At 29.6% G+C, this 23,106-nt stretch overlaps 1 protein-coding gene and 1 pseudogene across 3 annotated transcripts; one reads left to right on the forward strand and one right to left on the reverse strand.

Annotated features, from left to right (window-relative positions):
- The first annotated feature begins 297 nt into the window (after positions 1–297).
- Positions 298–12,640, forward strand: LOC149882217 (uncharacterized). Of its 3 annotated transcripts, none has more exons than XM_090067031.1 (4): positions 298–654; positions 8,817–8,869; positions 9,054–9,201; positions 10,114–12,640. In XM_090067031.1, the coding sequence occupies exons 2-4, from the start codon at positions 8,849–8,851 to the stop codon at positions 11,205–11,207; spliced, it is 1,263 nt and encodes a 420-aa protein (XP_089923157.1). In that variant the 5' UTR covers positions 298–654; positions 8,817–8,848; the 3' UTR covers positions 11,208–12,640. The 3 variants fall into 3 exon arrangements, with proteins under 3 accessions (XP_089923157.1, XP_089923155.1, XP_089923156.1); XM_090067029.1 differs by having other exon boundaries at positions 8,822–8,869; positions 8,947–9,201; positions 10,114–12,639; XM_090067030.1 differs by having other exon boundaries at positions 8,947–9,201; positions 10,114–12,638.
- Positions 12,641–20,440: 7,800 nt separating this feature from the next.
- Positions 20,441–22,660, reverse strand: LOC149882218 (uncharacterized; annotated as a pseudogene).
- Positions 22,661–23,106: the final 446 nt, after the last annotated feature.

A 23,106-nucleotide genomic window follows, 5' to 3' on the forward strand; every position in this document is an offset into this window, starting at 1 on the left:
TATCAGAAGAAAGGGTAAGTGCCATTCAAAAAGATTACAAAAATGCTCCTATCCATTGAGAGATGGAGAGTGACAAAATATACCTTTTACACATTGCACGCATTTACACAATTCCGTTTTATTATTTGATTAAATCCTACTATACAGTTAAAACTCATCAAAGGTCATTGTTATATATAATAAATAAAATACAAAATCAACTTTAAAACAAAGAGTAACTAATTAATCTAAATGCAGGAGTATTTATTTGTTTGAAGCATCTTTAAAAGAAAATTCAACAATCAAAAAAAAAAATTACTAATTGAACACTGTAATGAACCGTTTGGTTCATTACAGTGTTCATTTGGTAATTTTTCATTCAGCAAAACCAACAAAAACATTATGCTGATTTGATATATGTTTTTATTGATCTTCTTCATTCTTTAGAGTTTGATTGTGATTCAGTGTGATTTGCGTGATTCAGTTTTTTCTATTTAGCGTTGTGGTTAAAGATTCATCTTTGCTTTCGTTAATGTGAGCTGGATCATAAAAGTTCAAGAATACCGGTAGAAATAAACGCTGGTTTTGTCGATGAACAAGCTGTTCACATGAAGTTAGCAAAAAAAAGAGTTTTGGCTGGAAGAAAATGGAGACACTTGAGCAGGAATTTAATGGGTAAGCCATTGATTGTACGTCATCTATTTTTGTTCTACTTGTGTACCTAGTCACCTAATTCTTCAACAGCTTAAGTTTCGTTAGAAAAAAAATCCGGAAAAAGAAAAGGGAAATATGATTTTGCTGAGTTAAATAGTTAAGGCAGAAAGAGATGAAAGTTCATACATATTAGCAATTTACATAACCAAATATCAGAACTTAAATTTGAGAAATTTAGTTACAAACTTAAATCTGAAAACATTTTCAGCTTGTTTCATACAACTATAGCAGTATGAAACAGGCTGCAAAGCCTGTTCAATAATAAAATATTATATTCGGTTTCTTTAGTCATCGCATAAGAGCTTTCCTAAAAAACTTTCTGATTGGGTATTTGGAACATGTACAAAGTTGACTAGTGCTCATTCTCGTCAAGAGTTTAACTTCTAAAAAAAGTAAAAAATAGAAGCAAATATCATAACTATAAGTTGCTTATTCTTTATCCTAAGAATTGATTTTTAGCCCTCCTGTTGACTTCGAGCTAAAATGACGCGCCACTATATTAAAACCTCTCAAAAAATCCAATAATTGTTATTTTTGAATTGAAGTCCCAAGATTTTTCATATACTGCTCTCAACAGCTCAAAAAATAAAATACTATTTTTATACACATTTATATGCAAGTTAAATAAAAAAGGAACAAGCATGGTTTTCGGTCAAAATTGATCTGAGTCAAATTGAGTTAAAATCAAGTTGACAGAATTATTTATAAACCACAGAATGTTACATCTTTGTTGTCTTTGATCAATAAGTAACAGAATAAGACGCCATAAAGATGATCTTAGGATATACAAGGTATATCTGTCTATCACTACAACCGTAGAAAAAACAATCCTAGAGATGTTAAATTTGAAGAGCTTTTGCAAATATAAAAATAACTAGAAATAGATGAGATTGACCTGCAAATCTACATAGATTGCTAATCTTAGCATGTGTATATAAATACCGAGTTAAGGCTGTCACTGGCCATCCACTGTAAGAGTGGGTGGCCAGTTTTCCGAGCCACAATTTCACTCAAACTCATACATCTACTCAAGAATGCTTCGATTTGAAGGCCGGAAGTTGATACCTGCAAGACGCGTGAAAGACAAACGAACAGTCATAAGAGAGATAGAGACCAAGCGGATAGAGCTGCTTTACTACCTTAACAAATCAGGACCTGACGTAACTGTGAATGAGCAACTAGCTCCATTTAGAGATAACCTTTTTCATTCTGTGACACTGATACTAACTACTGATGCTAACGCCCAGCAATCTAACAAATTATGGGATCAAGTCATGGTTGCCATGCGATGCCAAATCAAGTAATACTTGCTAATTTGTACGGGGAAGAAAAATGCTAATTTATACGGGGAAGTTGCCTGGTGGCAGCCCAGAGAAGAACCAGGGGACGCGAGTTATGTGACTTGTACGGACAGCAGCTCCTAAAGAGGAAGATTAACATAATTGATAAAAGAAAGAAGAAGTTCAAAAGAAAGAAGCTGAGCTTCCAACTGCGCTGCTTGTGTCAAGGGATTGAGAGGTCCACTCATCTAAGATTGTCATCACGCCCATCACCACCCTAGTTTTCTACCTCTTAAAGAAAAAAACGAATTTAGTTTTTAGAAGCACACATCTTATAGACGAACGCATTAACAATTGTGATGACAAAAAAGTCATTATCAGTAGTTGCAGAGCAATTAGTAGATTTGCTAGAGCATATTTTATAATCAAAATACTTTATATAGTAACAAACACGGGATGGTATATGATTTGTTACTGTTATGTATAATTTTTTTATCGGTATGATTGACGCATATTAATAGGTTTTATAAAGGATTTGAAATCAGCGTATATAATATTAGGCAATTTAAACATCTTACAACTTTTGAAGAATAAAATTGTTTGTTTTTTGACTATTTTGTTTTAACAGCCTCATCATTGCTATATTTTTTGTTTTCATCTAATTATTCTTGTGAATGAAATGGGTTTAAAAATCGAAGACAGAAAATTTTAGAAATGTTATTGACTTTATTAACCAGCCAATTCCGTTGTCTTTTTCAAGTTTGAAAAATTATTAATAATACTAGGAGTCATAGTATCTTATAAGCCTTTTAAGTATGCAGCTTTTAAATTTTGTTCTATTTTAGAATCAAATTCAGAACCTGTTTCTGCAAAGTGAAATTAACCTTTATCTGTTGCTTTTTTCTCTTATTGTTCTACATTTTAGAATCATCTTAATCTTTGCTTTTGTATTATTAGACAGACAATGTTTTCTGTTAACTCGACAGATTCGAAAAAAGATTACAGATAATGATATATTTGATTATTTACAGGTGTTTTACATCAATATCAATAACAAAAACATTTCCAATAATTTTTCAAAGCAGAGTTTAATTTTTTAATTGTAACACTCTTTAAAGCGTCTTTTATTTGTCTTAAACTTGTGTATTTTTGTAATATCATTCAAGCGATTGTAGAGCATGATTAATATCTTTTCTTTCTGTTCTTCTTATTTTCATCAAAGATATATAATCACCTTTCTAACAATTGACTCCAGCATATTTATTTAATATTAAGTTAATCAACTCGACCTCTTTTTTTCTTTAATGTACCAGTTAGACAGATTTTTTTTTGCTTTAATGTACCAGTTAGACAGATTTTTAGGATACTTTTTAATTTCTTTATTGTCGTCAAATTATTGGAACGCTTATGAGTTTTTGATTTCTAATTAGCTCCAAAGAAGCCATTAACCTAAGCTTTAGTTCCAAACGGTCTATTTTGCGGAGCACTACCATAATCATCTTTTAAGTTAATCAACTCAGCATTTCTTAGTTTCGAATATGCAGTTCGGTCTAATTTTTTAAAGCACTCATAAATCTTTTACCGAGGGCATTTTTTAATCATACATTATTTTTATTAGAAACAGAATATTTAATATCATTTTCGTTTAACAAATGAAATGAAAATTTCAAGGTCTTTTAATCTTGGTTCCACCTTTATTATTCCATACACAAGCACCCAAAAACCTGTAAACTAAGGTTTGAACAAGCTAGAAGAAAGTAAATTCTTTGCCAATTTCAACAGATTTTATTGAGCATGATCTTTGATTCTTTTTTGTTTTTACTCAACCATGAATAAGAGTTTGATAAATTTTCCTACAAATCTGATAAATTTTCCTACAAATCCGATAAATTTTCCTACAAATCTGTTTTTTTTTCAAGTCCATCTATTTTCCGTAATTTAATTGTGGTTTATTTGATCTTGCTATATCTAAATTCTTTCTTCTAATCTTTATAGCTTTTCCGTTTTTTTTTTCCAATAATTTTTTTTATATATATCATTCACTGAGAAGCGATATATCTAAATGACATTTTTGCTTTCTCTTTTACGCTAATTTAATCAGATTTTTCAAATGAAATATTTATATAAGTAGATCTTTCGAATTGTATGAGCAACCATACTTATACTCCAACCTTTGATTCTACCCATCAAACCGATAGTTTACAAGTTTCTGACTAATAACAAACCAAAGTCTCAAATATTTGCTGGAATATTTGGTGAAAGTAGATCTTTAAATGAAAGTCAGTCAGAAACGACTTCATACTCTTTACTTGTTTGCTAACATCAATAAAAAAAATAGAAATAAGTATTTTAAAAACAGATGGACTTAAAAATAGGTAGGTTTCGTGTGAGTGTAAATCTATGTTTAATACTATTCATAATTTTATCACAATCTTTACAAAATTTAAAGATCTGGTGGAAAGCTATTTTTAAAACAAATATACCCTTTAAAACTAGACTTAGTAAGAAAGGCTTATCTAAAAGGAAAACCAGTATTACCTGCTATAGTTAAACTATTCATGCCATAGTTGATTCAATCCACGAGACTTTGAAAACTCGTCAGTATATTAAATAATCCAACGATAGCTGTTTAATTTCGTACCATTTCCTGGCTATTTCGATCAGTATTTATGTAAACCAATACTTTTGCTTCATTGCCTGTAAAAATTCTCATCAGCAACATAGAAATGATAATAAAGAAACCAGCACATTTGTAAATATACTTTCTATTAAATTCGTGCTTTTACTAATAAACATAAAGATTATTTGTTTGTATTTGAGGGTGGTGTTTTTTAACATTAATATTTTATTATTACAATACTTATTGGTTGTTTGATGAAGATGAAGGTAAGGGATTAGGATTAGAGAGGTTTGGGTCTAGTGTTGTGTGGAAAGGTAAATGTGGAGGTTGGGATCGGGGTTAATGATGTTGGGATTATTTGGTTAGGAAAGGGCGAGGTTTTGGGATAGTTTGGTTAGGAATTGGCAAAGTTTAATTGTTAAAGGGCTAAAACTGTGTGCCGTCCTCAGTATATTCTGTTTTGCAACAAAACCTAATAAACGTTCTATTATTGTGTAATGGTTCTATTATTGTGTAATGGTTCTATTATTGTGTAATGGTTCTATTATTGTGTAATGGTTCTATTATTGTGTAATGGTTAGCACTCTTTTGCTCATAACGTTCACATAACATAAATAATATTCTTTTATGCTTCTTGCTTACTGTTTATATCAATTACTCCTGTTTTTTTGTATCTTCTTTTCATTATAAATATCTCTTCTTTATTTGAAACTTCTGGTCCTTTAATCAATTTTAAAATCTTTTTTCTTCTTTATTCAACTGCTTATTAAACTGCTTGTTCATCAAGTACTTTTCTTTGATGAAAAACCAGTTTTATAAGCAGTTTAATAAGCAGTTTAATAAAAGAAGAAAAGCTTATATTAATGCTTGTTCATCAAAGCAGTTTCATAAACTGCTTATAAAACTGATTTGATGAACAAGCAGTTTTACAAGCGGTTTGATACGCAGTTGAATAAAAGAAGAGAAACTTCCTCTTTAAAACTTAGTCTTCTTTTTTTCTCCTCTCCTTCCAAAGAAGACCTTTCTCATCCCCGTCCATACTCATTCGTCAAACTTTCTTTTTTTGAGCTTTTTATAGTTTTTGGTTGTTTTTTGGCTGCGATACCTATTCATCTTTTAATTTATGCTGCAGGTTGATGAGCTTACGCGTTTACGTCTTTTCCCAGTAGTATTTAACTTTTCTTCTTACGCTATATTGCTTACTTTTAAGAAGAGTTGATGAGTCATCTTGTGTCCGTTTTTTCGATCGTTGTTTTTAACTTAGTTTTCCCTCCTCACAGAATTCATTTCTATTGAAGACTTGTTGTTTTGATTCATCACTTACTGAAACAAAATCACTCCCAAATCCTGTATCACCAACTGTTTTAGCCATGAGAAAGTCAAGCCTATCTAGTAATGCATACGCAGTCAAGTAGTCAAAACATCACTTGTTAGAATAAAGTGTTTACAATACCTTCACCAGCTTTGGATCTATTTCAAATGTTTTTTCGTATGCTATTCCACTTATAACTCCTGCTTAATTTAAGAGTTTACCATCTTTTTTGTTACCGTTTTAATGATAATTTTTGAACAATATTTGAACTCTTTAACAGTATTTATTTTGTCATTTGGCAGCTTCAAATCCCAAGGAGCTGGAGTACTTTTATATTTTTGCGTTTTGTTATTAAGTTTTTCATCCATTAACATCTTTCTTTACTTTGAGATATTCAGAGACTAAATTATTTCTATTTTTAACATAGTCAACCTGTAGTAAAGACATTCCTTATTCTTTTTTTTTTTTTTTTTCCTTTTTTTTTTTCATTCCTTTTTCTAAAGAAAACACAAATTAAATTAAAAATTAATTTAAATCTAATCTAATTTAATTTTAATTTAATTTAGTTAAATACACAACTCTCGCTTTACATGAAACATATAGTCTTGTTGAACTTTAAGATTTAATTTGGTCGAGTTTTTTTTAGCACTCTACGCCACAGCACTTACGTGTACTATTTTATTTTCTTAATACCTTCCTTTTTTTCCTCTTTTCCATTCTTCAATAGCCTCTTCTCTACTCTAAAAATGAGTGATATTTTTTCATCTTCGTCCCTTACTATATATTTGAATTTGACCTTTTTTTCCCTCATCTGTCTATACTTTGTCAATTCACTTTCCACACAACATAAGACGTCTTTAAGACAATTTAAAGATAACTTAAAGACGTCTTAAAGACGTCTTATGCTAGGTGGGTTAGCGCGATTGCAAACTCCTCTTGTGAAACAAAACTTTAATTGAGAATTATTGACGCAACTTCTTGTAATTCACCACATGTTGAAAGTGGTTCTGAATATATCAATGCACCTTTAGTTGGATATCAAAGAAAGTCAGAAGCCGGAGCTCTAAATTAATGGATATATCTATCAATTGATTGCAATGTTCCTGCTGGAACGCTTGGTGCAAACATAGTGAAATAGAAAACAAGCAGTGAGTTTTATTCCACTCGCATTACTGGAAGTGCTCAACTAAGATTTTATGATTTGAGTTAAACATGTCTTGCACCATTAAACGGAGATGTACAAACTTTTGCAGTTTATAAAGGATTCGTTAATGAGATATGATAAAAGCAAACCATGAATTTTGCGCTTGGTGTTTAGTGCATTGTGATCAAATTAAAATTTAGTTAAAAAAAGTTAATGGTTTAATATATAAAGAACAATAATATATCACATTATCTCTTTACTTTTTAATGGTTTAAATTTAAGTTCTAATGCAACACTTCCACCTTAATTGACCATGACTGTATATACTAGCTTCACCACAGCCATCTAAAATTTCCATGCTAACATTCATCTGCACCTCTACATTCATTATAATAACTTTTAGCTTTCTTTCCTTTTTGCTGTAAAAGAGAAACTATTCTAAATTAATTTTTTAAATTTTACAATATTTTACCATACCTTTATGGTTGCTTAAGGGTTATGAGAAAAGTACTTACAAAATCTGCGGCAATTGCTACGAATATTTTAAATTTGATCATGTGTTGATGGTTGAGCATATGATTGAAAATGGCTGAGGCATGTAAGGACTTTTTCTAAGTTTTAACTACAAATTTAGCCATTCGTTAACGGTTAAATATATGGTTAAAATTAGCTGAGCAAGAATCATTTTTACACAACTGAGGGTAAAAAGATAGTAATTTTAAAACCAGCAACGAAATTTTCTATTTTAGAGAAAAAAATTTCAAAGAGAAATAAGACTCGTGAAACCGTTGCTGCAATCACCATTAACTTTGTGCAGATTTTTCAGCATCCACAAAGTCTTGTTCAGAGAGTATTTCTTTCACGCCAAATCAGTATGACTGCCTTAAGCATACATAACCTTCTAATCCACAAAGTTTTTTTTTTGTATTCCACAATGAAAATTGAACTAAAGGGTAAAGCCGTATTAACATTACTTGGACCATCTCCATCAAACAAATGATATTTTTTGCAATAAAATTAATCATTTAGTTATATAAATGCCAGCCTCGCTATTAATGAAAAGTATTTTGAGAATCTGGAAGTACTCTCCAAATTGAGGATTGGAAATACCAAGTAATTGTAAATACACCGTTAATTCCGTTGTGATAGGGGCTTTGCTGTTTTAAAGAAAAAAGATAAAAAAGACAGATAGAAGATATAGCAATAAACTGCTGAACAAATACAATATTCCTCAAAATGTCAAAAGTTTCCGGTATATATGATTGAAACTAATCGGATTAAAGAAAACAAGAAACCTTCTTCCTAACATTATAGGAAAGAGGAAAAAAACGTTATTAGTGTCCTTCAGTTTTCTCAAATCACCAGTAGTAAAAAGGTTTTAAAATTACTTATAGCGAATCACATCATGGACGGTTTCTCAACAATAAACTTTTGATTTTCAAGATGCAGAAACCGTATAAGTCAAGCCAGTTTAACAGTAAGTAAATAATGAATTGGTACCAATGGATTACAAGCTGCAGTACTAAAGTAAATTCCACCTAAAGTAGGTTTACTGGAAAAAAAGTTTTGCTTCTTTTCCCAAAAATTTAAGTTCAGCAACATACAGAGTTTCTTAACTGTATTTAATTAGAAAAACTCCACCTGTTTACTTTTACGCAGTACCGGTCTTTTTGCACTCATTTATTTTCCGCGGAAATATTTAGGTGATGTATTTAAGAGCCTTTAAGTAAAATTTATCATAAAAAGTAATAAACTTCTTTTTCGTAGGATAGCTATTGAAGACCAAGTTGTCATGGAAAATGAGTTCGATGATATTAAGGGTAATTATATATATTATTTACTTTTCCTGTTTGAGACAATTATTCAATTTTTCAAAAAAAAAAACCTTCTCTCTCAGTTGAAAAAGTTCCTCAAAATGTATTTACGAAGCTTGCAGATTCCTTGATTTATGATTGGCAAAAACTTGCACGATTTCTTTTTATTGATGACTCAGTAATCAATAAGGTACATGAAGAATTTCCAACTACGCGAGAACAAACAATACAAGTACTAAACCAATGGCGTAAGAAGAATCCGTCAAAAAAGTGGCGAGATTTGAAAGGCGGATTACTTTTTTGCAACAGACAGGATTTGGTCAGTGAATGTGAACGAAGTAGGTTTATTAAGCAGTATATATTAAGCCCTACATTTATTGTCGCCGTCAAAGCGGAAGTTTTCGACATCTCATGGTAAATTTATGTAAAGTTCATATTCCAAAAATAAAAATACAAAAAATGCTATTCATATTTCAAAACTCTATGGACATAGAAATGTTTTATTTACAAAAATCATGCGTTTTTCAATTCACCAAACAACATCTTTTCTAGTAAAACATATTGCAAATAAAAATTTAAGGCATTTTTATCAGCAAAAACCTTGAGTATTTTTCAGTATATTAACTGCTGTCTTGGTGCATAAATTTGCATATCTATGGCATTCATTTATTTAATTGTTTAGTTAAGAGTATAAGTCATTTAAGCATATAAAATGGAAGCAAAACCTGTGATAGGACTCGAAATCTACCGCCCAAGTTTACTTGCTGCCAGCTCTACCAATGATTACTTACGTAAAATTGCCTTGTTCATTTTTTTTTTTTTTTTTTTTTTTTTTTTTCCTTTTTCTTTTTTTTAATATTTCAATTAGAATTTTGAACTTGTAATTGAAAAAAAAAAAAGATTTAGGACATGTACGTTCTCATATTAGACATAAAACTATGATCGTTTTGCGTGTGAAATAGGGTTTCTGATTAAAAAACTAATAAAAATTTAATATTTTACAATAGCGTTAATGATTGCCGTAGTTTAAAACTAAGAGTAATAGCATATTCACAATAGCCTAATACTAGACATTGATTTCAAAATATTTCACCATTCTCTATTCCCTATCATGGATATACTTCTTCATGTTTTTCCACGAAAAGATTAAGACAGTTAACAAAGAGAAACTAAGCTCTCAAATAATATTTTCTAAACAATCCTCAATCGAAATTTAGCGTGGTTAAATACGAAATACTTTTGTATTATAGAATTGATATCCCGACACTCAGTTTTTGGTGTACTACCACCGACCAATGCGTTCTTTTCACGTGAAGATGAGCTTAGTCGAATTCACAAATGCCTTTGCGAAAGAAACGAGTCGGGTAAATCAATTACGGTTTTAACTGGAATGTCTGGAGTAGGAAAAACTCAACTCGCTCGAAAGTATGCAGCAATTAATAATCAGTATTTTGAAAGTATTTTATGGCTGGATGCAGCATCTGACAAAATGCGAGTTTCTATAACTAATCTCTGCCGCCTATTAAGGTTAAGCGTAAAAGAGCCTCAAGGCGAATCATTCGATATTGAAGTCTTATCTAAAAAAATACATAACTATTTTGAGAGAGAAAAAACGTTATTCATTTTCGACAACGTTGACTATGAAAGCTTAAAGAACTTTCAAAAATGCGTTTCAAATAAAGAAAGCGCCTTTACATTAGTGACTTCGCAATGGAAATCATGGTCTGCCGATATTCATCAAGTACAGATTAATCCTTTTTCCCATAAAGACGCGTTTGTTTTTATGAAAAGAAATCTTAAAACAAACGATGACGAAGAAAAAATGAAAGAAATAACCAAACTGCTTCGATATCATCCATTCGCTATCAATCAAGCTATTCTTTACATAAACAGCAATAGCGTTTCTTTACAAAAATATTTAGACCTTTTCCTATTAGATCCAATTGAAATGTTCAAGGAAGATATCGCCACTGAAGCCGAAACAAAGTCTGCAATATCATCAATTATTTTAGTTTTAAAGAAGATAGAAGCATCGAACAAAAAATCGGTAGAACTTTTAAACCATTTATCGTATTGCGATGGTCAACACATTACAAAGGAATTTATTTACGATATTTCTAAACATCTGAAAATTAACAATGAGTATATGATAAATCGCGCATTAAGAATGTTAGTAAGCTATTCGTTGCTTGATTGTCGCGAAGATCACAATGGCAGATACACGATGCATGAAATGACAAAGTTAGCGTGTAAATGTTTTCAAAAACGCAAAGGTATAGCAGAAAAATGCTACGAAACATTTGTTGATTTTCTAAGATTATCCTATTTACAAGACGTAAATTAACACATAAATTTTGGGAAATATTTTTATCATCATTTTTCTCCACAATTCATCAATTTCTTCCATCAATTTCTGTGTTAACAAATCAATAGTGAGTAAAGTTTTTTTCATCATAAGAATGGAGGAATGCTATCATTATTATCAAATAACGGATTTTTTCAAGAAGCAATAAAAATACTTGATGCCATTTAAAGCATAACACAAAAAAGTATGGAGTTAAGAGTCAAAAAAGTTTACATATGAAAAATTTAACACCTTATTTGTATGAAAAGGGAAAATCAAATAAAGATTGAGAAATCTTTTTTCAAAAGATGTTGAAGCGTTAGATATGTATAATCAAGTTGATAAAGTGCAAATGTTATTTTTGGAATCAAACATCCATCAATATTGGCTCCAAATTCTAACATAGCTAACTGTTTGGAATAGGAAATTTCAAAGGAGCTTTAGAAATCAACTATCAATTTTATAAAATACAAAGAGATATTTTAGGAATCCATTTTCTACTAGCATTGGAATCATCTACCAGCATTGGAATCAACCGCAAACTGCTTGTTGGCTTTAGAAAATATTATAAAGTTTTACACCTTTAGAGTTAAGTTGATAAAGTTGATAAAGTGAAAAGTAATGTTATAGAATCAATCATACATCAACTTTGGATGCAAAAATACCACTTTCTCAGAGCAAAATGGGAAATTATAGTGAAGCGTTAAAAATGTATTATCAAGTTGATAGAGTACAAACCGTATTTTTTTAATCAATCATCCATCAATATTGGCGATTGTAAGAGCTACCTATTTTTAAGAAATGAGAAATTATTATGAAGATTTAAAAATTTTATATCATGTTTATAAAATGCAAATTAATACTTTCGAAATTAATCATCCATCAACAGTTGGAATGGGAAAATACTTTGAAGCTTGAGAAATTTGTTTGATTAGATTAAGTTGATGTTTTCGGAATCATTCATCAAAATTGTCTACAAAAAAGTTATTTAGCGAGCTGTTACAAAAACTTTAACGGAACAGAAATGGAAAATGAAATTCATCAATCATTATAGAATTTCGTTTTGGAAATTTCAAAAAAATAAATAATAATTTTATTTTATAAATGTTAAATTACATTTATTAAAAATATGGATGTTTATGACTTTTTATAAATCTGTTTTTATCAGATGTTCTTCATCAAATGTATGATTATTATTATGATAAGAGATATAGACTAATTGTATGAGAAAGAGAGATATAGACTAATTGTAGATAAGAGACTAATTGTATGAGAAATCTATAACAGAAGAAGCATTTTTTATAAGCCTATTATCAAATTAATAAGCAAATGAACTTTTTCGGGGGAATATTAAGTTAGTAAATATGAGTTATTTCGATCGGGCAAAGACGACTGGAAACTTTATATTTAGATAAAAAAAAAGTTTTGTAAAATTTTTAAACGAGGTTTTATTTTAAAGTAATATTAAATTCTGATAATTATGTAAGTTTTTATTTTTTTTTAATATTTTCTGTTTACGCTTTTTACAATTGTCTATTTATATTCTTTTGAATAAAAATATACAATTGTAAAACAGCGTGTGCATAAAGCTTTAACGGCTCAATTTTTGTTATGGATGGCTTTGTTATGGAACCATTAACATAACGAACTGATGAATTTTCGAGTTTAACCGCTGATGAATTTTGTTATTTTATTAACATAAGCTTTTTCAAATCTAGGTAAAGTATTTAACCTGCGGTTATGTTTCAGTTAAGAAAGCTGTGTTATATTTACGAAAAGTATTATAAAAAACAAACAAGAAAATGTTTTTATCATAATAAAAACTGACGTTAAATAATTTATATATATAATTCATAGAGTAAAATGGGGTCGAATGAAATAGTTAAGAATTTTAATTAATTTTTTTTAAAAGAAAAAGGTTTCTATTTTTATTTTATTTTTTTAAAGTTGTAGAGAAATTTGATGATTTGAGTCGTTGGCCAAACCTTTCATTTTGAATTTTCACACTGTTTCCATTCCATAAATTGACTTCTTGAAGCTTCGCCTAAAACTTTACGGCACTTTTTACACTTGACTTGGTTTGTAGCTGTTATTGTTGTTGGAGTCGCTGTTGTTACTTGGTGTATTTGCTGCTCGCCATTAAAGCTAAGCTTACTTTGTTTTTTAGCTTGCTTTACAGCTTTTTACTCTCAGTACCTTTCAATATCTCGAGTATTTCAGGTTTATTGAAACTCTCCCCTTCGAACTTTGGTACGTCTACCTTTTTTCGTTTTTTTGTGTCAATATATTGAATGCGAAACATTTGTTGCAAAGCTGCTGCAAGCGATGGGCCGATTTTAATTGTTTTTTAACCTGTTTTTGAATTTCCTTTTGAACAGGCGGAGTTACTACAATAGTAGAGGTGGTTTGCAGGCGAGTTAACTTTGTAGGTGACTTTTAAACTGATGCTAGTTATTTTTGGTGTAGATTCAGAAGGCATTGGCTGAGATAGTGTAGTTCCTGGTGCTAGTAGTGGTGGTTGTTTCGAGGCATATTTTATATTAGAATAAAACTAATAATAATCGATTTTAAATTTATACACAAACTTATAGAGATTGATTGGTCACTTGAGATTTAAATAATAAAAGCCGCATTTAACAAGTGAGCAATTAGCGCATTTCATTCTACCCCTCAGTTCTCAGTTTCCTCTTTTAACTCATAGCTTTTTTCCCTGAATGCCAAATTTCATTTTAAAAAAAGATTCTTGACCAGCGTAAAAAGTTCTACTAGTATACTTATTAAGTTCAAGTATATATATATATATATATATATATATATATATATATATATATATATATATATATATATATATATATATATATATATATATAATCAAATATATTTGATCTTTTTTACTGTAATTTAGAGGGGAACACTAGCTCATGTGGATGTAAAAGAGTATTATTTTATTTAAAAGAAATAGTTAAAGAAGAAGAATTCTTCTTTTCTAACTATCTCTTCTTTTCTATTTCAAATTTCACCAAGATATAAAATATTAATATTTTTTATTTGGGTGCAATTCGAAATTCCGATATTTACAATCGATATATTTAGAATGTGATCATGTTTGTGATCATGGAATATTTTGACATTCGGTTTCGGAGTTATTTATTACTTGCTTTAACTCAATAATTTGATACCTCAATTTTACCGTTTTTACTAATGATCTTGGCGTTTTCAATTTGTTATTGTTTAAACCAGGGCTGTGGAGTCGGAGTCGAAGTCGTGGAGTCGGAGTCGGAGCTCATTTTGGCTGGAGTCGGAGTCGGAGTCGGAAAAATTGTACCGACTCCGACTCCGGTTTATAAAAAATCTTTCAAAGTTTCATAATTTTCATAAGGATTTTATAGATGTTACAAAACTACAAGTCCCAGGATGGTCTGAAAGCTGTAGGACATCCAGACACAATGGGAATTGTAGTTTGCAACAACTGGAGGACAAGAAGTTTGACATGTTATTTTTAGGCCTTTAAAACTGTTATAAGCAATAGGGTATTTTGCTGCTTATCACTGAGAATCATATATCACCTCCCTTGCGCTCTCCTCTACCTTCCCTTAAACTATATAACTTCATGATCCCCTAACTCCCGACTTAAATTGTCTGGCACTGTGCTACATATTCTTAGTAGAAAGCTAGGCGTGCCACCACCAAGCACCAAAGAGTTGCTCCACAAACAGAAAGACTGTAAGTATTCAATTAACTTTGTTTCTCTGGAGAGAGAGAATATAAGAAAATTAGTGATTGAAGAAGCTGTTAAACAAAAAGAAGAACTTAATGAATGTCTCAAGGGACGCTTTGTGTTTCTTAACAGAGTGAACTATTTTGCAATCAATGTTTAATTCTTTTTTGAAAAAAATGAAGCAGTTACCAAGACATTGGCAGTAAAATACGCCAAAACTAATCACACCAGCGAATTTCTCCAGGTTTTAGTAGAAAAGATTCTTAAAGAATATGAACTTAAAGAAGAACAAGTTGTTTCATGTTTGAAATATTGTCCAACTGACAAATTCATAATGTTATTAGCGACTGCATAAGAGTTTATTGCATAACAAGAGTTCAGAAAAGTTGTTTGTTCAGAAATTGTTTTCTTATAAATATTGTTTAAAGCACTAAGTGGTTGGATTATTTGTATCAGTGATGAAATAGCCAATGTTAACACTTTACTACAGTTATTTGTTGCTACAAACAAGTAACTGTAGTAAAACAAACAACTATTTGTTGTTACAAATTGGTTACTTATGAAGGAGTCGGAGTCGGGAGTCGGAGTCGGAGTCGGTCCATGATAAAATCAAGGAGTCGGAGTCGGAGTCGGTGTCGGAGTCGGAACAGCAGCTTACCGACTCCACAGCCCTGGTTTAAACTTAATAATAGTGAAGAGGGGGACAGTTTTGAAAATTTTTCAAACTTTTTTTATAAATCAATATTTTGATTATTCTAACCACTTTTTTTCTTCTAAATAGGCAAAACAATGATTTAGAAATAAAACTTCAGTGTTTTAATAAATTCTGAACTAATAATTACATCAGAATTTTTATTTCTTTAACATGCGTTAAAAATGTTCAAAACTGCCCCAACCTGAGGTAGCTTTGAACACACCTGGAGCAGCTTTGAATGATCTCTGGCAAATGAAAAATAACTAGTAATTAATTTTTTTTTTGAAAACAAAACTGATTTATCTTTAAATTTAATTAAGTTTGAGTTTCTAATAGTAAAAATCAGTTGCTTTTTTTATACTAGCTCATCTTATAATCACTCTAAAGAATTGATCAAACAAAAGTTATATGAAGCTATTTAAGCTGTAAAGCAAGAAGCAAATTAAAAAAAAAAAAAAAAAAAAAAAAAAGTTATTACATCACTAACTAAACCTTAAACTTCAAAAAAGCACAATTTTACCGGTAAATGGAAATGGATTAAGTTTAAGTTTGTATTATTAACAAAGGATAAAACAGGGGGTTATGTAAAATTTAATTTGGTTATGTAAAAATATTAAAGCATCCACTGATCTAATTAAAATCTTACACTTCAAAAAAACATATTTTTTCGTTAGTGCATTGTTTAGTATGGTATTATAGAACATTTAAATAATGTTAACAACGTAATAAAGAATATATATATATTCATATATATTCGGCTCAGGATATATTACTTTTATATATATTACTTTTGTATATACATTACTTTTATATATATTATATATATTACGAATATATATATCACTTTTAACTATTTTGATTTTATACACAGTTTATTTATAAAAGTTCAGATTTCGTTGCTTGTAAAGATTCTTTATATATTATTCTATATATATATATATATATATATATATATATATATATATATATATATATATATATATATATATATATATATATATTTTATATGATATATATATATATAAACCTCAAATAACTTTTAAAAGAATCTTTACAAATAACGAAATCTGAACTTTTATAAAAAAACCTTGTATAAAATCAAAACAGTTAAAAATTAACATAACTCAACATAGATTAAAGTATTTTTCGTTAGAGCTCTCGAGGTTTGGATCTAATTTTGGAAGTTTCTTGTTTTTAAATTCCTAATGATGTTTCAAGTCTTGTCTTGCGTAAATGATAAAATTTTTTTATTTCTTCTGTTTCTGAGGTGTCAGTAAGAATCTTAGATTTCCCACTTTTTCTGCCTGTATTAGTTTTTTTTACGAGTTAGAGCTTTTGGATAAGATCTTACTGATTCAGGTGTTATTGTGTGCTGTGATTATAAGGAATTGCTTAAAATTTTTTGCTTATCATCCTTACAATCAATTATACAATCTTTTTTTTCATGACTATGCCTTCAGGTGTATTAGAAACTTGATGTGAATTATCAGACGAAGCTGTACGTATTATACAAAGAACGCATGGCTTGGTTGTATTAGATAAGAGGATTAATTAACGGCAAAAAACGAAGTTTATTAAAATAGAATTAAAACAACGTAGCTAAAACAATAGTCGACTGTCACACACTATTCTTCGACCGAATACTTTATATGTTTGAGATGAGCAAAGTTTTAAGAATTTTTATGATTTCTTTCAATTTCCATCGTCACAAGATATGTATTTCTAAATATGTAATTCAATTTTTTAATTATCTTATTCGTATTCCTTAAATACACTCTAACAAGAAACAGTTTACGCATAAAAGGACTAATTCTCGAATGGCCTAAGATTATTATGATCTTGCACAAAGTCTTTGGGGTAAAATTAGGATATACGTCATTTTAAAGAAGTGATTATTTCCTTAAAAACCTTACAAGAAACAATCTCTTCAAAAAATAGCTCCTAATTTGTAAAAGAACTCCTACACACATATGACCTTGAGTCTTGGGGATAAAATTAATAATTAGGATAGACTGTCACTAAAGAAGTGATTATTTTATGAATTCAACAAAACAGTGAAAGGAGTGACTTTAACAAAGTCAAAAAAACAAATTCCTCTGATCATTAAGTATTTGACACATCTCTAATTTCTAATCAAATGTCCAATCGGCAGTATTCATATAAAGTGGTTTCTCGAATGTTTTAAGCAAAATTGTAAGAACACTTAAAACAATTTAAAGATATTCAATGCGTAATTCACAATGAATATGCAAAAGGTATTAAGTTTTCTCAATCCCAATCAAGGGGGGGGGGGGCAACAAAAAACGTTATAAAAACCAATATCCTTTCAAATTGCCAAATTAGAATCTGTAAAAGTTCTAAAATTTCTTGTTAACTAAAAAAATCCTTTCATTCTCACTCATAGTAATAGGAGATGAAGTACTGCTTGTTTAAAATCCCTCCTCCTTAAGGAAGTAAAAGTTAGCCAATCCCTTCAAAGTATATATTTAATTTAGATCCTTAACCCGGAAAGTGTTCCTTTATCAAGACTTTTACATTATGCTTCTTTAATTCGCAATATGCTCTTGAAACCAAAATACAGAAATGGTTTTGAAGCATATTTTTAAAAATCAGTGTTAAAATACGTAAGAGATGTAAGAAAAGAGGACGACAAAATCTTTAGAGTTGATGTTGAAATTTTTGCGTTAGCGATTCCTATAGATCATTAAATTGTTTACTCTAAGTCTCCTTTACTAAAAAGACGTTGTGCAATAAAAGGTCATACATACATACATACATACATACATACATACATACATACATACATACATACATACATACATACATACATACATACATACATACATACATACATACATACATACATACATACATACATACATACATACATACATACATACATACATACATACATACATACATACATACATACATACATACATACATACATACATACATACATACATACATACATACATACATACATGCATACATACATACATACATACATACATACATACATACATACATACATACATACATACATACATACATACATACATACATACATACATACATACATACATACATACATACATACATACATACATACATACATACATACATACATACATACATACATACATACATACATACATACATACATACATACATACATACATACATACATACATACATACATCATCCTCATCATCCGTCAGAAAATATTGCATATTTACAAAGTTTGATTTTGACTGGCTAGAAAAGTCTCTAAATTCAAAAGTGAAAGTCTGTTTTAGCAGTTCAATCAATAAACCAAACATTCAGTAAATAAACATTAAGAAAATAAATCAAAAAAAGTTTCCCTCTGAAAACCTCTTTGGTCTTGTTAGCACCTGGTGCCTGAGTTAAGTGTTCGGTACCTGAAAAACTGTACCGCCCTTCCATCTTAGGTATTGCACCCTGAAAGTCATTCCTATTTGCAATGCCGGCAGCTTCGAGACTTTTAACTGCAATTTCTCTTACTTTGCCTAGGCTGATTTTTTTGCAGAAAATTATTTTCAACAATGACTTGGGTAATAAGTAAATAAGACACGATACAACGGATGGAATTCCTTAGTGTTATTATCGACTTCGACTAAATCGATTAAGAATCGACTAGTCGAAAGTCGAAACTTGTCGACTTTGAAAAATCGAATAGTCGATTTAATCGATTAAGGGTTTCTTATTAATCGACTAAAAGTCGATTTAATCGGATAATCATCCTGACATCCTTATTTCTATTTTTCCACTTTATTTAGTTTATCAGCCTTTAATATTGTTATGATGCTAACCAGTTAGTGTAAAAGAGATATCTTTATTATTAGTTTATCTTATGAAGATAAATTTTTTATAAAGATTGAGAAAGAACATTATTCAAAGCGGTTTTTTTAATTCAACCAAAATGTCTGAACATTGAACCTAATTTGCTCTATCACATAAACTTAACTCTTAGCTTACTGTATGTAGCACATTTCATTACTGTTTCCTTTTTCTCATTTATAGTAACCAGTTGATGCTTTTTAAAACAAAATGTTAAGTAATGTGTTATGGTACTCAGTTAAGGATGCGAAAAAGTTTTTAAATTAAAACCCCAAAAAAAGTTTAGCCGCCCCATCTGCCCCCACCTATCTACGCCACGGTTTTTTATTAAAATTTTTTGTTAATTTTTTGCTTTAGTTTTTGTAAAAAATAACATAAAATCCCCATCTGTATTTTTTTTCTTTACTTAGTGATTTTAATTTCCGCTTTTGTTTGTTTATTCGATTTTAATTCATCTAAGAGATTAGATCATGGCTTACTATATAACAGGCCTTGCCAACGCGCGGCTTGCGTAAAAAATTGGAGGCAAGATTAAAAATATTACTTCGCAGTAATTTACATTCTCAGTTAGGTAATTTTCGCATGAATATAATATTTGTATGATATATCTACTAAAAGTAACTTATAAAAAGTAAAAAGATGAATTTATTACTATTACTTTTTTAATTTTGTTTATAACTAACATTATAATATAACTAACAAATAACATTTATAACAATTTTAAATTAACTTAAATATATCTAAAACTAATAATGTTTAAACAATTTATTTTATATATAGATTTATATTTTGCTATAATTTAATATTAGCATTTACCACAAAATTTATTAATGGGTTTTTTAAGTATTAAAAATAAATTTTTGAGAAAAAAGAGATAAAATCTTTAGAGAATAAAAAGTAAATACAAGCTTTCTAGATATGTTTACTAAACACTATTTTTTACAGTTTTTGTTAAAAACATTAAAAAAATTTTACTTTGTGCTGAGTTTTATCAACTTCTGCTTTGGCGTGTGAACGAGGTGAATAGAATCGACAATAATTACTAAATAAAATATTTGTCATTCTTAATCCATGATGTCTTTGCATACCTAATGAATAAAATTCTGATAGCATCATAAGGAGGTTACACAGTGATGACCGACAAGTGTCATTATATACTTCATAAAAAAGAATGTAACAGTAAGTTGCCCATTGACAAACTTTGTCACCAGGAATTGTTAAACCTCCTTGATTTATGTCCTTTACAAAATTTCCATACGCTTCAAAGAAATAAAAGGTGTCATCTGGATTTTCATCTTCACGAATAATGTACCCAGCAATATAAACTAATGACATTTTTATATCAACAGTCAATGAATCACACGGAGCAGGTAAATTGTCAATAACGTTGCAAATACCCTCGCTTGGTAAAAATTTACATTTTGGACAAGAGTGATCTGAACCTAGATTGGCTAACACATCTGAACCTTTCTCAAACTTTAATAGCAACTTTGTACGGTATATAGTTACTTTTTCAAGAACTTGTTGAACGGAAACAAAATAAGTTCCTCCTGAGCCTTGTCTTAATTTTCAAAAGAGCTTTTCTAATGGATCTGTTGTAAAGTTGCCTAATAATACATACTGATGAGTTGTATGTAAAAGATGTTTTAACAACTGAACCAAATCATAACAGGTCTGAGCTAATCAACTAGCAGTGTCTCTTGTTAGTAATTTGACTCTTTGTCCTTTTTCTGTTTTTTTTTTATTTGTATTGCAAAATCACCCATTGCAGAAAATTTGTTTAAATTTTCATCATTAGCAGAAGCAATAGCAGCTCGATTAGAATCTTTCAAACAAATGTCTGCATACGGACTGTGAACATTACAAATTTTCCAAAATTCAATGACTTTAGAGATGAAAATAATCGTCCCTTCATTTTCATGCAGGTCTGGATGACATTTTAATGCTGACAATGTTTCATCGCAAAACACTTTCAGACAAGTGATAACTTTTTGTCTTTCAATCGGCTTTGGATAAACAGAAACTTTAATTTAAGTTAATTTAGACATTTAAACAATGTTTTTCGTTTCAAGCTTGTACAAATCAATAATATCAACCCACCGTGCTATTTTTTTTTCTCCATTAATATAAATTTCAAGTTCTTGAGTTTTTTCTGTGATCCAGTTATTACGTATACTTTTTAACAAATGAACATAATCAAATTAAAGAGAAATATTGTCTTTAGTGCACCATGCTTCTTTTTTTTCAAAAAAGTTACAAAATTTCTGATTGACTCTGTTACCATCGCAGATAATAGCAACAACATTGCCCCCATTATTTTTAATTGCATCAAGAATCAGGGTTGTCTGTTCAAAAAGAAACTCAGCATCAAGTTCTCTGACTGGTAACATTTTATAAAGAATATTTGGTCCATTAAACAATCTTACAAACAAAAAGCTCAGTACTGTGTTTGCTAATAGATGAGATTTGTTAACTGATTTACCAAATACTATGCCACCATGATACTACAACATTGGTTTAACATAAACCTCATCAAGAAGTAAAATGCATGCTTTTTGTCTATCATCTCTAAGATTAGGGAAAATATGTCTGATATAAGTGGTATCATCTAAAGATTTACATTTAGATGTTTCTTACTAAAGTACATAAACTTGGTAGTTCAAAATCTTCTCTGATGCGATTGACTGATCGTGAAAGAGAAAAGTACTCAAATGCTCGCACAATTGTTTCAATTGGATACTTTTTTTCCCCAATACATGTTTTATTCATTGACAAAATTTGTTGATATACAACTTCTTTTTTGGGTGTTATTTCACAACAATTTAAAAATCTTAATGCTTCTTGGATATGAGAAAATTTGTTCATAATATAAACTCGGTTAGATGATAAAGTCACAACACTAATTTTAACTCCACAATGAAATGCTTCAAAAGTGAGATCTTAACTTATGCAAAGAAGAAATCTAGGAATAGTACTTTCCTATAAAAAGTCTGAAGACTGAATACGTAATATATCATTGCATAAATAATTAATAATAGCAAAATTAAATTCATTAGTTTTTAACTTTTCACATAAAACATTAATATTTTCTACATTTTCTTGTGAATTAAATATTGCTAACTCATCCTCTTCTTGCCAGCGAACACTATTAAGTCTTTTTGATGTTTTTCTAAGTGGCATGGGTACAGTAGGAACTAAACTTGGCTTTATGCAATCAAGTACTGACGGAGCATTACGAGGTCTCAGCTTCCCATAAACAGTAACAGTTGAATAATTTTTTGGCTAATGTCTTTCACATACTACGGTGTTATTAGTATCAGGAACATTATCTCTTGGTATTGTAACTACCCAACGTTTTCGTTCTTCAATGTTTCTTGGAAGTCTAAATGTTTTAACTCTATTCTGAGGATTATAATTGCCATTGCAATTTGTTACACAACATCGACGAACCATTTTCTAAATACTAAATTAAATCCTTTGCTTAATCCTTCACCTCTCAACCAACTTTTTTTTTAATTTGGAAGTTAGTTAAAATAATGACGGGTGTTTGGTTATTGTAAATTTTATGCAAATATTAAATCTATGCATATATATATATATATATATATATATATATATATATATAT

The sequence above is a fragment of the Hydra viridissima genome, unplaced genomic scaffold (genome assembly GCF_058129835.1).
Source record: "Hydra viridissima isolate aposymbiotic clone 2 unplaced genomic scaffold, HvirCarnegie_v1 scaffold_11, whole genome shotgun sequence".
NCBI lineage: Eukaryota > Metazoa > Cnidaria > Hydrozoa > Anthoathecata > Hydridae > Hydra > Hydra viridissima.

Excerpts from the sequence above, each read along its gene's own strand:
- LOC149882217 (XM_090067029.1), top strand. The coding sequence starts at position 588 with ATGAAGTTAGCAAAAAAAAGAGTTTTGGCTGGAAGAAAATGGAGACAC. Across the intron at positions 655-8,821 it reads CTTGAGCAGGAATTTAATGG|CTATTGAAGACCAAGTTGTC; the intron begins GTAAGCCATTGA and ends TTCGTAGGATAG. Across the intron at positions 9,202-10,113 it reads GGTCAGTGAATGTGAACGAA|AATTGATATCCCGACACTCA; the intron begins GTAGGTTTATTA and ends TTTGTATTATAG.